We start from the raw sequence: 13,970 nt of genomic DNA, 5'->3' as shown, positions 1-13,970 counted from the left end.
AGGAAACAAACCTACAAAAGAATTCTATATTAAATCGGAATATCTGTATTATTAGACACTGGTTCTACTAGTATCTTTTATTGTAATCTAAGATAAAACCACTGACATGGGGCACAAAATTTAAGAAAAAGAAAGGTTAGAGACAGAAATATTACTAAATGTGCATTTCCAGATGGATAATGAGGAAATCTTGACTTTTCATTTAATGTCAGAAATTTTATCAGTTCCATAAATAAACCCTGCTGCTGGCACCCCCATCCTGCATGGCACTTGTGAGTGTACTTTCTGTTTTCCAGACCAAAATAGGTGTGTGTTTTATCCAAAGTTAATAGACAACATAGTTCGGAGGCAACAATTTTAGGTCAAGTAAATAGCTATCTCCAAATTAAGTGCTGATATTGGTAAATGTTAAATTAAAAAATATAAAAAGTTAGCATCTTCTTAAATAAGTAATTTAGGCTTACTAATATAAGAAACACCCATGCCACAGCAGCAACCCAGGCAGCTGCAATGATAATGCCAGATCCCTAACCCACTGCGCCCCCAGGGATCTCCCAAAACGGACTGTACTAGAGTGAGGAGATTTGACATTAGGAAAACTTTTTTTTTGGGGGGGTGTGCTGAACCTGTGGCATATGGAGGTTCCCAGGCTAGGGGTTGAATTGGATCTGCAGCTGTTGGTTTATACCACAGCCATAGCAATACAGGATCCGAGCCATGTCTGCAACTTACATCACAGCTCACGGCAACCATCAGATCCTTAACCCACTGAGCAAGGCCAGGGATCGAACCTGCATACACATGGATACTAGTCGGGTTTGTTACCACTGAGCCAAGATGGGAACTCCAGGAAAACATGAAGACAAAATTAATTTACAAATTTTTAAAAAGATTTTATTTCCCTGAAATCTGAAGAAAACTATTTTGACATTCATTTCTTAGTCAGGTACAGCCAAGAACACTAACAACAAAGAATAATAAAGGCGAACTAGCACTTCAACATATGGAAAATTAGTATAGACTATCAGCTGTTAAAATAGTTACTAGCTCTAGGATAGACAAATAGGCAAAGAATAGGATAAAAATCCAATAGGCAGAATTATCTATGACTACTTACTGTATTTAAATTAAAGGTGCCATAAGGTTAGACTGTCAATATATTATACAAGAATGACAAGCTCTTTGGAAAAAAATTAAGTTAGAATCTTGCCTGTTATCTCACACCAAAATAAATCAGAAGTAAATGAAGTAAGAACTTTAAAACTTATGGATGAAAAGGCCTTTTGAAGAAAAATTCCAAAGGCAGAAAGAAAAAAATAAACCTATTTTAATACATGGAAGTTTAAAATTTCAGTATTAAAAAGGACATTTCAGGAGTTCCTGTTGTGAATCAGTGGATTATGAACACGACTAGTATCTATGAGGATGTGGGTGTGATCCCCGGCCTCACTCAGTGGGTTAAGGATCTGGCGTTCCCATGAGCTGTGGTGTAGGTCACAGAAGCGACTCAGACCCAGTGTTGCTGTGGTTGTGGCTATGGCAGTGGCTGTGGCCAGCCACTGGAGCTCTGATTTGACCCCTAGCCTGGGAACTTCCATATGCCACAGGAGCGGCCCTAAAAAGAAAAAAGAAAAAAACCAAAAAAACCAAAAAGGACATCTCAAAATTAACAATAAATGATAAACTTCAAGAATATATTTACAACAAGTATCTTATAGGAAAGAGTTAATATCCTTTGATGATCTCATCTAGTCTTATGACTTTAAATATCATTTAAATGTTACCAACTTTGAAATTTATATTTCAGTTTCGACTTCGCTCTTGAACTCCAGATTCTTATATCCAACTGCTTACATGATGTCACCACTTGGATGTATCTTAGACAAATTTAAATGCTCCAAACTGAACTACTACTCTTTTATCACCTCCATCCTATAAAACTGCTCCACTTGAAGTCTTCCCCATCTCTTTTAAGGTGACTCAATTCTTTCAGTTGCTAAGTTCAGAAATCTTAGAGTCATCCTTGACCTTTCTTTCTCACACCCCAAATCCAATTTGTCAGGAAATCCTGCTGGCTCTACCTTCAAAAATATATTAAAATCTGACCATTTCTTACCAACTCCATTGCTACCAACCTGGCTGAACCACCACCATTTTCACTTGGATTATTGCAGTCGTGCTTAGGGTTTCAGCCCTTGCTGTGACAAATCTATTCTCAGTACAGCAACCAGAGGGATCTTATGAGAACACGACTGAGATATGTTACTTCTCTGCTTAGATCATGCCATGGTTCCTTGTTTTATTCACAGTAAAAGCCTACATCCTTATAATGACCTACAAGGCTCTGCATCGTCTGCCTTCCTCCCCTTATCTCTGTGATTTCAGCACTGTCTACTTTCCTTCATGCCAGTTACATGTCCTTCTTGCCGTTCCTTGAATATGCCTAGCAAACACCCATGTTAAGAGATTTTGTATTGCTTATTCTCTCTACCAGAAAATGACTTTTACCAGATATCAAGGCTAATCGCTGTGAATCCCTTCAAGTTTTATCACTGAGGACTAACCTGAGCATGCTATTTAAAGTAGCAACCTCTCACCATCCCACTCCTGAAATCCCTTTCTCTTCCCTTAGCATATACCATCTTAACATTCTGTTTAATTTACTTGTTATAATTATTTTCTTTTTCCCTGCACTAGAATTAGAATGTAAGCTCTATGAGGGTTAGAAAATTTGTTTCATACTGTGATGTATCCCTACCATCAAATAAGTAACTGGCACATAGTAGAAGTTTAATAAAAGTCATAGAATAATTGAATAAATAGCCACATCTTAACCTCTTCTAAATAAGTAACACTTTTTATAATACATGACTATGTCAAAGCAATGTTCAAATGATGGATAAGTCATTCACAGAAAAGCAAATGTATCTTTAAATACATGGAAAAAAATATATTCAAATATACTAGTAATCAAAGGAAAAGCAGAAGATAATATTTCTGACTATTAAATTGGCAAAGGATCAATAGGTAATTAGCAGAGGAAAAAACAGGGAGAGAGAACACTAGATTTAAAAGGGTTTAATAGATACATCAAACAATGACGAGGTATGGGTCTTGTTTGGATATTGATAGTAAAAATCTATAAAAAATCATTTGTGAGACAGTGGAAGAAATCTGAACATTGATGACATTAGGTATGAAAAGGGCACTGGGTTTTCTTTTAGAGACACTAAGATGTAAATGGAAGAAATTATATGTTCACTGAGTTTTCCCTCAAAGTAATCTAGGAGAGATGTAGATGGGGTGGAAGAAAGCAGGTAGGGTTCTCAAGAGTAGCTGTCAGATAATTCTTAAAGTTAGGTCATAGGTATAGTACATGAGGCTCATTATAGTTTTCTTTGTATTTTTGAGTATTTGAAAATAAATTTCAAAAATTAAAAATTGAAAACATTTAAATACCCAAAGCTGGAGGCTAAAAGGAGAAAGAAGAGCATTTTCTTACACTGCTAATGATAGTCAAAACTGGTATGATCGCATAGAGGAGAGGGAAGTTACTTGGCAATATCCATTAGGAACTTTAAAAAAAGTGCACATTTCTTGAGCCAGAAATTTCACTTCTAAGAATTTATCATATAGACATGAGTACCAGGGTAAACATACATATTTGCTCCCTACAGTATTATTTATAATAATAAAAATGTATTAAACAACCTAAATGCCTAACAAGAGCACAGATTAAATTAATTATGGTTAATCTAACCAGACTTTTAAAAACACAGTGTGTTTTAAATACAAAGAATGCAGTTAATCCAGCAATTATTTTTTTTACAGCACCAGAAATAAAATATTCAAACTCCACAGCATTTAGTATTTTTGAAACTCAACAACGTAACTGCTTGATATTATGGAGTACAGGAAAGAGTCAGTGGCACATGTGTACGTTAACATGAAAGAGATATGTTTGACTCATGTTTGCTTGAGTTGAATTTTACTTCTAAAATTTGTTAAGACTACCATTTATAATACAATCACAGCAACATACGCTATTTCGCTACTGCTTTATATATTTAGAAATGCAAGCAGTAATTTCACCCTTCATACTTTTTGAAATGAACTACTTCAATATTTAGGACTAAGAAAAATATATATTTATAAGTGGACTCACTTTATACCCCTTCCCTGTTATTCATCTTTGACTCTCTTTCCATGATGAATATAACATACATAATCCACAAAATGAACAAGACGTACTAGGCAAATAATCTATGAAATCTCTTGAGTATTAAAATAACACAGAATAAGACATAATCAAAACAAAACTCACCTTCTGATACATTTTCCAAAGAAAATTCATAATTACAAAAGGTAACATGACTTCAATAGTCTTTCCTTTTGAATATATTGTGAAAAAAGAATTAACAAAATAAATGTTTTCTTTTATTGTTGACAAGTATAGTCTATGCAATTACATTGTAAAGTGAAATATAGATTTTTAAATAAGGGATAATGATCACCATATATAGCAGGTGGTCAGTATTTCTCAATGTTGGTGTTAAAATTTTATTTCCTCTCCACCATCTTGAATACATTATAAATAAAGAATCAAGGTTCAAAAGGTATGAGAGAATCTAAAAAAAATCATGTTTTCTTTTTAAAGACCTCAACAAAGTTGGTTCTAATATGATAATGTTTTATTAAGAGAAAAAGGATATATATATATCCCCGACTTCCCCATCATCTTAATGTAAAGATATAGTAAAGGAAACCTAAAAATAGAGACCTAGGTATAATTCAGAGCAGCCTCTCTACTGAAGGCAAGTAAAAAATCTGTACAAAATACAAAAAACATATGCTTGAAGGCACAGGAGACCTAACAAGATTGTGAAGAATTATAGGCAAATTAACAGGAGGAAGTTGAAGGCTCAGGAAAGTAATCTCTGCATTTTTAGCTATTTTCCTCTTGAGGTTATTTGCTGATGCTGGAGGAGGTGGCAGAAAAGCTTAGTAACACTGTTGAGAGTTTTTTAGGACTGGGATGCTGCAACCAGAATTTGGGGCCTATGAAAGGGAGTGCTTTGCAAACTCTTTTTGCTTTGGGCTGGGACACAGTTAAAGTCCAGAGGGTAAACTAGGAGGAGGCAGGTCCTTGCAGAAGGTGAAGTTCAGTTTCAAATGATCTAAATCTCTAAAACTGGACTGAAATGATTTTAGATTGCCAGTGCCACCAAGAGCCTGGAATAAGCAAACATAAATCCTCTTTGAGGAGGACATTATTATCAGAAGCCTCAAAGGATTTCTATTAACAATTCTGCAAGTACATGTGTGGTGTATAAAAATTAAGATGCATTTAAGGAAATGAGACTATGTGAAAGAAAACCATCAGAAAGAGAACAGAAACAGACCCAGAGGGTTCCAGGCTTGGAATTCTCAGACTTTACCCACTGTATTCAGGGAGGATTTCTGCAAAGAAGTAGAAACTAAAAAAGAATCAAATGGAAATTCTAGAACTGAAATAAGTCTGAAATTGAAAACCTGATGGATTTAAGAACAATTTGACACAGTGGAAAAAAAACTACAGAATATGTGAAAAGAAATTTCCAGGAAGAGAAAAAACAATGAAAAGCAGGAGAGAGTAAAAGGCACAGATAAAACAATGAGAAGGTACCAAGCAATATAACTAGAGTCCCAGAAGTATAGAAAAGAACAAAAGTGGCAGAAGCAATATTTAAAGATATAATACTTAAGAACTTTATAAAACTGATGAAAAATTATGCAGACAAAAATTCAGAGTTCTGTGAACCCAAGTAAGAGAAATAGAAATAAAAACAGATTTAGGCACAATATAGCTAAACTACTAAAACATTTTAGGAAGCCAGAAGAGGTGAGATTATATAGAAAGAAGCAACACTTAGAATGAAAGCTGATTCATCAGTAGCAATGAAAACCAGAAGATAATGAAATGATATCTTTAAAGTGATAAAAGAACACCAAAGTGGAATTCTATTCTCAGCAAAACAGTCTTTAAGAAAGTAAGGTAAATATATCTTCAGACATATAAAAACTAAGAAAAGTCATCATTAGCATACCCACTGTAAAGGAAATGCCGGTTCTTTAGATGAAAGAAAAAATTATCTTGGAAGGAGATGCAGAGATACTGAAAAAATGTAGGACAACAAAAAGAGTAAATATGAATACTTATTGTGTAGACAATAAAAATAATATCTTATGGATTTAATACATAAAAAAACGAAATATAAAACAATATGTATATATGTCAGGGGAGGAAGTAATATAATTAAGGAATTTAATGTTTTTAGCACTACCATCCTTTTTTCAGTGCTAAAAACATTAAAATCTTTAATACATTAATTCTCCCCCTGATATGAAACCTCTAAACAAAGTAGAGACCTCCTGGCATCAGCACGAGAAACAAAGAGAAGTAGAGCAGAGGCTTGGGACAATACAGATTCCCTGAAACAGTAAAAAATTTGGAGGTGAGGGAAAAGAGCAGGAAAATTGTAATAAAAAATGAAACCAAAAGTGAAAGTACTCCAAAAAATTAAGAACGTCCCCCTCAAAAAGTTCCACCAACTCAAGTGAGCAAAGGATACATCAGAGAAGATGAAAAGTCACTAATAATAAGAACTGTAAATTTAAAAATATACATGAGTTTACTGCTGCTGCCGTCATTTTGGGTTAGGGTAAAGATGAGACATAAAACATTTGTAAATGTAAAATCTCAAATATATGTGTATAAGAAAAAATGTGGAGAATTTGACAGATTACTTTATTATTTAAAAATAAATTGTTTGTTCTCTGACCCAGCACATCAGTTCCTAGGAAACTAGTACAGACGCAGAAATGCGAATACAGTATCCTCCCTATCCATGGGGATTGGGGGTAGGGGGAATGGGGAGGAATATGTTCCAAGACTCCCAGTGACTATCTGAAACCATAGATAGTACTGAACAATATATTTACCATGTTTCCCTCCACCACACCTAATACCTAAGGTAAAGTTTAATTTATAAACTAGGAACAGTAAGAGTTTAACAACAATAACCCAATAATAAAAGAGGGCAATTATAACAATATACTGCAACAAAAGTTTGTGAATGTGGTCTCTCTCTCTCTCAAAATATATTCTTGTACAAATTTAATGCCTTTTCCATCTTAACTAAGCGCTTATCATGTATTGTGACCGTAAGGTTTGCAATTTGAGGTCCAATAGCAACATTAACATGAATTTCCTCTTCCTTCTTCATGACTTCATGGGTAGAATATTCATTTTTCTCATAAGTCTTAGCAACTTCAGCATATGATTTATTTTTCTTTCCTTTATTGAGTCAAGAACTTACCTTTTCACTTAAAGGAAGCTCTTTATGGCTTTTCTTTGGCATAACTAAATTGCTAGCACCACTACTCTTACACTTTGGGGCCATTACTAAGTAAAATAAGGGTTGTAAACACAAGCACTCGACAACACTGACAGTCAATCTGATAGACAGTAGACAGTGGCTGCTCAATGACAGACAAAATATTGTGGACAAGGATGATGCACGCCCTGGGCAGGACCCAGTAGGACTACATGATATTTGACCATGATATTCAGAATGGTGCATGATTTAAAACTTATAAAGTATCTATTTCTGAAATTTTCCATTTAATATTTTTGGACCTTATTTTACCATAGGTAACTAAATGTGGACAGTGAAACCACAGATAAGGGAGGAGTACTAAATATGGGCATGCTCTCTGATGCACTGTTCATCAATAGAATAACAGTAAATTAAGTAAATGATGGTACACTCCATCTCACAACTTCTAAAAAAAAAGGTAGATTCCCTATGTATATACCTTAAAAATGTTCATAATAAATTAAAAAAATTTAAAAGGTAGTTTTTTTGTTTCGTTTTGTTTTGTCTTTTTGCCTTTTCTAGGGCCGAACCCACGGCACATGGAGGTTCCCAAGGTTGGGGTCTAATTGGAGCTGTAGCCGCTGGCCTACACCAGAGCCACAGCAACGCAGGATCCGAGCTGTGTCCAAGACCTACACCAGATCCTTAACCCACTGAACAAGGCCAGGGATCGAACCTGCAACCTCATGGTTCCTAGTTGGATTCGTTAACCAATGAGCCATGACGGGAACTCCAAAAGTAGTTGAATATATATAATATGCTAGCATTCATATGAAATCTAAAGATTTAGATTATCTAAATCAAATATTATATACTCACTATAAAGATAACCAAATTGTTAATAAGCATCTATCTCTAAGCACAGAAGACTGGGGTTCTGGGGAAAGCTGAACAGGGCATTCTACTTATACATTTCTGAATATTTTTCTTTTCTTTTTTTCTTTTTTGGCCTTTTAGGGCCATGCCTGCAGCATATTGAAATTCCCAGGCTAGGGGTCAAATTGGAGCTGCAGCTGCCGGCCTATGCCACAGCCACAGCAATGTAGGATCCAAGTTGAATCTGCAGCCTACACCATAGCTCATGGCAAGGCCAGATCCTTGGCCCACTGAGCGAGGCCAGGGATCGAACCCGCACCCTCATGGATACTAGTTGGGTTCTTTATTGCTGAGCCACGTGGGAACTCCAATTTCTGAATATTTTAGAACCAATATTATATGTGAGTTTTGTAATTAAAATGTCCCATGCACACTTTTATGAAGGGAGAGAGCCAAGTGACCTGCCAACAGAAAAACAGTCAATTCTTCACTGTTAATTGATTTTAAGAACATACAGGATTGTTGTGTATTACAGAATAAAATATTCTTAATTATAATTTTCAGTCCTTAATAGAGGTTAAGTTTTAAAGAAGAGTGCAAGTAAAATTATCCTAACAAAAATAGGTAAAATAACTTTACTGCTGGAATTATTTAGAACATCAAGCCTACTTACTTTATTCTTAGGCCTTTGAAAGATATTGGCTAACTGAAATGATTCTAAAGTTAATTTCCCCACTAATTCTCACAAAATAGCAAACCTACTAAAAAATTAACTGTTCTGTTGATTGATATTACAGCAGAGCCTACTCTTTAGAAATATGTTTACTTAACGAAATAAAAACTGTACTTACAACAAGGAGAAGACTGGATTGGTCCAAGTTGTGGAAAGATCATAAGACTAGAAACCCCTGGTAGATCACTGTGCTTTGAATGTTCAGTAGTTTGGTCAGCCCAAACCACCACTTTCTTCCTCTCTACCAAATGTTCAATTTCTTTGAATTCAGCTTCAAAAGTAGCATTTACCAGGCCAGATTCTTTTAAAGCACAATACTGTTTCCTTAGGACTGGAAGTAAAGCATTCAACACTCTATACACAGAAGGTGACAAAAAAGAGAGATAAATACTAAATTTTAAATACCTTAGTACAAAGTATTAGATGATCAAAATGGTTCCCTGTACATATTTTCCTTTAGACTATTTCAATCAAATACCTTGACATATTCCTAATAAATTAAGTGAAGAGCAGAAAGGATCTCGAATGGGAATTACAAGCACAGTCAGTAGTCTCAGTCTTTCCTTGCTTCTATATGACCTTGGTTAAGGCACTGAGGTTTCTCTATAACTTGGGTACAACTGGATAGCCACTACTTTCAAAAGGAGATTGTTTTCAGAACTAAATGAGTTAAATTCTTATAAAAAAGCCTTTGGCAAAGTATATGTAATTTATAAATCAAAGATAGTGTTGTTATCATTACTTAGTACCATTCAATTGAACTCAAGTATTAATACCCTTTGTTAAGCAATAAGGTTCATCTTTAAGTACATAAGGTTTAAAAAATAACAACCAATGAACAAAACTCAGCTTTCCTTGAAGTTATTTCTTTCTGATATAAAGCAATCCAATGGCCTTCAAACCCATTCAAAGGAGAAAATTGTGGAAAAGCAAGGTTGGTACAGGAAATGGATTAGGCACTGGATTCTTGGCTCTGATTCGATATCTAGCATATTACTGTCAATCAGAGCAGTACTAAATGTATCTTTTTATGTATTAGATCTTGATGTAGCGTGTTCACTCAAGAAATGCCACAGTTGGAGTTCCTGTGGTGGCTCAGTGGTAATGAACCTGAGTGGTATCCATGATGATGTAGGTTCGATCCCTGGCCTCTCTCAGTGGGTTAAGGGTCTAGCGTTACTATGAGCTGTGGTGTAGATTGCAGATGTGGTTCAGATTCCATGTTAATGTGGTGTAGGCCAGCAGCTACAGCTCTGATTCAACCCCTAGCCTGGGAACTTCCATGTGCGGCAGGTGCGCGCCCCGCACCTCCCCCAAAAAACACCACAGCTAAGAAATTATAAATGATCTCTAACTATTACATGAAGGAACATGTCAAACGACATGAATAATCTTGAAATGACTTAGGCCTGGTGTTCCAGTTGACCCATAACCATTTGAAATATGGATAGGGCTTTGGGAAAAGAATAGGCATAATTTTAACATATAAGGAAATAACTGCTTTATTATCTAGGCATCTTAAGTATTTAGATAGCTGTACAAATAAATAGCGACATTTCCCTTTTGGTAATGGTGGGGAGTACTCCATTTAAGCCAAGTAGGTAACAACTGTAGAGAAAAGTTGTTAACAACAAAGTCAATTAAACCAATTATTTATAGAACATCTACACTCACTGGGTGCTGTGCAGAGAAGAGCTAACACAGTAGGCCTGAAGTTGCTATCCTTTGAAAGGTTTATCAGCAAGGTTGATCCTTGGTTGGCATCTTGAAACATGGATTTTGAGAGGGTCTTAATCATTCCCAGAACTACTAAGAGTGTAGATCATTGTGTTTAAACTGCTTTGTAAAAACAGTGTGGTTTATGCTAAACAACTGCTTTCCTTTTGTAAAATCTAGAATTTTGGTCTAAGCTAGGTAGAGGATGCCTATGCGAGCAGCTTCCAATAAAAACCCAAGGCACTAAGTGTCAGCTTAATGATATAAAGCAGACATAATTTCACATGTGTCACTACAACTTTTTGCTAGAGGACATAAGCTTAGCCTGTGTGCATCCACTGGGACGAGGACAATTGAAAGCTTACATCTGGGTTTCCTTTGGACTTTGCTTCATTCACCTTTTCCTTTTGCTGATTTTGTTTTGGATGCTTTTACTCAAATAAATAGTAACTATGAGGTCAACTAATGTGATGGGTTCTGTGAGTTATCCCAGTAAACTATCAAACATAGAGGAGGTTTTAGAGATCCAAAATATGTGTTATTTATGTATATATGTATTACACATGTATGTTTGTTTGTATGTATTTATGCATTCATTTACTTTTAAGTTTTTGGATTTGATACTGGTATATAGTACAAAATGATCATCACAATAAGCCTAGTTAACATCTATCACCATATATGGTTACAGAATTTTTTTGTGATGAGAACTTTTTTAAGATTTACTTTCTTAGCAACTTCCAAATATGCAATATAATATTAACTACAGTTGCCATGCTGTACAACATTACATCTCCATGATTATCTATAAGTTTGGGTTTTGTTTGTGGTTTTTGCTACAATATATACAGGTGTGCATGTATCTTTTTGTATTACTGTTTTCATTTTCTTTGGATACTCAACACGGTATAAGATGGTTTAGCTTTTCCAGCACCATTTATTGAAGAGACTATCCATTCCCTACTGTATATTCTTGGCTCCTTTGTTGTAAATTGACTGTATATGCATGGGTTTATTTCTGGGCTCTCTGTTCTGTTCGATTGATCTATTTGTCTGTTTTTGTGCCAGTATTGTACCATTTTGATTACTACTGCTTTGTAATACAGTTTTAAATCCAGGAGTGTGGCCCTCAGACTTTGTCTTTTTCAAGACTGCTTTGTCTATGTGAGGTCTTTCATGGTTCTACACAAAGTTTAGAATTGTTTGAATTCTGTGAAAAATGCCATTGAATTTTGCTAGGGATTGCTCTAAATCTGTAGATTGCTTTGGGCAGTATGGACACTGTAACAATATTAATTCTTCCAGCCCAGAAGAATGGAATATCTTTCTATTTATTTGTGACTTCTTCAATTTCTTTCACCAATGTCTTACAGTTTTTAGTACACAGGTCTTTTAACTTCTTGGTTAAATTTATTGCTAGGGATTTTATTTTTGGTGCAATTGTAAATTGAATTTTTTTTCAATTTCTTTTTTGATAGTTTGTTATTAGTGTACAGCAACACAACAGATTTCTGTATATTTATTTTTGTATCCTGAAACTTCACTGAATTTATTCCAATAGATTTTTTGTTGTTATTGCATTTTTAGGGTTTTCTACATATAATATTATACCATTGGCAAATAGTGACAGTTTTACTCATTCCTTTCAAATTTAGATGTCTTTTTTTTTTCAGGTCTGACTGCCGTGGCTAAGATGTCCAATACTACGTTGAATAAGAGTGGCAAGAGTGAGCATCTTTGTCTTCTTCCTAATCTTACAGAAAAAGCTTTCCAGCTTTTCACCATCGAGTATGTTATCTGAGGGCTTGTCATATATGGTCTTTATTATGTTGAGATATGTTCCCTCTATAATCACTTTGTTGAAAGTTTTTATCATAAATGGATGTTGAATTTTGCCACCTGGGTGTTCTGCATTTATTGGGATGATCATATGATGTTTATCCTTCATTTTGTTAACGTGGTGTATCACACTGATTGATTTCCAGATGCTGAGCCATCCTTGCTTCTCTGGAATAAATCCCACTTGATTGTGTTGCATAATCCTTTTTAACAAATTGCATTGCTGAACTCAGTTTGCTAATATTTGTTGAGGATTTTTGCATCTATCTTCATCAGGGATATTGGCCTGTAATTTTCTTTTCTTGTTGCTATCCTTGTCTTGTTTTGGTGTCAGGGTAATACTGGCCTCAGACAATGAGTTTGGGAACATTCCCATCTCTTCTATTTTTTTGGAAGAGTTTGAGAAGAATGAGTTTTCATTATTTTTTGAATGTTTCATAGAATTAACCAGTGACATCATGTGGTAGTGAACTTCTGTTTGTAGGGAGATTGTAAGTTATAATTTAATCCCCTTATTAGTAATTGGTCTGTTTAGATTTTTTATTAATTCATGATTCAATCTTGGTAGGTTATATATTTCTAGGAATTCTTATCTATTTCTTCTAGGGTGTCCAATTTGTTGGTGTATAATTGCAGTATTCTCTAAGGATCCTTTGTATTTCTGTGGTATCAGTTGTAACATCTCTGCTTTCGCTTCTGATTTTATTTATATAAGCCCTCCATCTTTTTTTTTTTTTTCCTCTGGGTCTAGCTAAAGTTTGTCAATTTTAATTTTTCAAAGAACTACTCTTGGTTTCAATGGCTCTTTTCTACTATTATTTTAGTATCTATTTCATTTACTTCTGCTCTGCTCTTTGTTATTTGCTTCCCACTAACTTTTGCTTTTGTTCTTTTTTGTCTGTTTTTTGATTTTGCTGATTTCTTCTTTGATGCATTGGTTGTTCAGTAGCATGTTGTTTAATTACTTATTTGTGAAATTTCCAGTTTTCTTTTGGTAATTATTTCTAGTTTTATACCACTGTGGTCAGAAAATATGCTTAATATGACTTCAGTTTTCTTAAATCTGCTAAGACTTGTTTGCCTAAGAAATGATCTATCCTGGAAAATGTCTCATGTGCACTTACGAAGAATGTATATCCAGTGGATTTTGTATGGAACATTCTGTGTAAGTGGGATAATAAGTGCCTTACTCTTACTATACTGCTGTCTACTTCTCATTATGTTTGTTAATATTTGCTTTATATAATTAGGTTCTCCTATCTATGTCAGGTGCATAAATATTTACAAATGGTATATCCTCTTGCTGGACTGACTCCCCTTTATCATTATGTAATGCCCCTTTTGCCTTTTGTTATGATCTTTGTTTCAAAACCTATTTTGTATTTTGTCTGATATAAGTATACCTACTTCAACTTTCTTTTGGTTTCTATTTGCATGGAATACTTTTT

The 13,970-nt window shown here is 34.7% G+C and overlaps 1 protein-coding gene across 1 annotated transcript in view; it reads right to left on the bottom strand.

Annotated features, from left to right (window-relative positions):
- KIF18A (kinesin family member 18A) overlaps positions 1–13,970 on the bottom strand; it is an 87,320-nt gene that overhangs the window by 26,490 nt on the left and 46,860 nt on the right. The window contains exon 13 of the mRNA XM_003122903.4: positions 9,086–9,321. Within this exon, the coding sequence (XP_003122951.1) occupies positions 9,086–9,321 (236 nt within the window). The remainder of the gene's footprint in view (positions 1–9,085; positions 9,322–13,970) is intronic.

The sequence above is a fragment of the Sus scrofa genome, chromosome 2, assembly GCF_000003025.6.
Source record: "Sus scrofa isolate TJ Tabasco breed Duroc chromosome 2, Sscrofa11.1, whole genome shotgun sequence".
NCBI lineage: Eukaryota > Metazoa > Chordata > Mammalia > Artiodactyla > Suidae > Sus > Sus scrofa.
The sequence above is the reverse complement of the archived record's forward strand: the minus strand, read 5'-3'. Positions and strand labels throughout refer to the sequence as shown.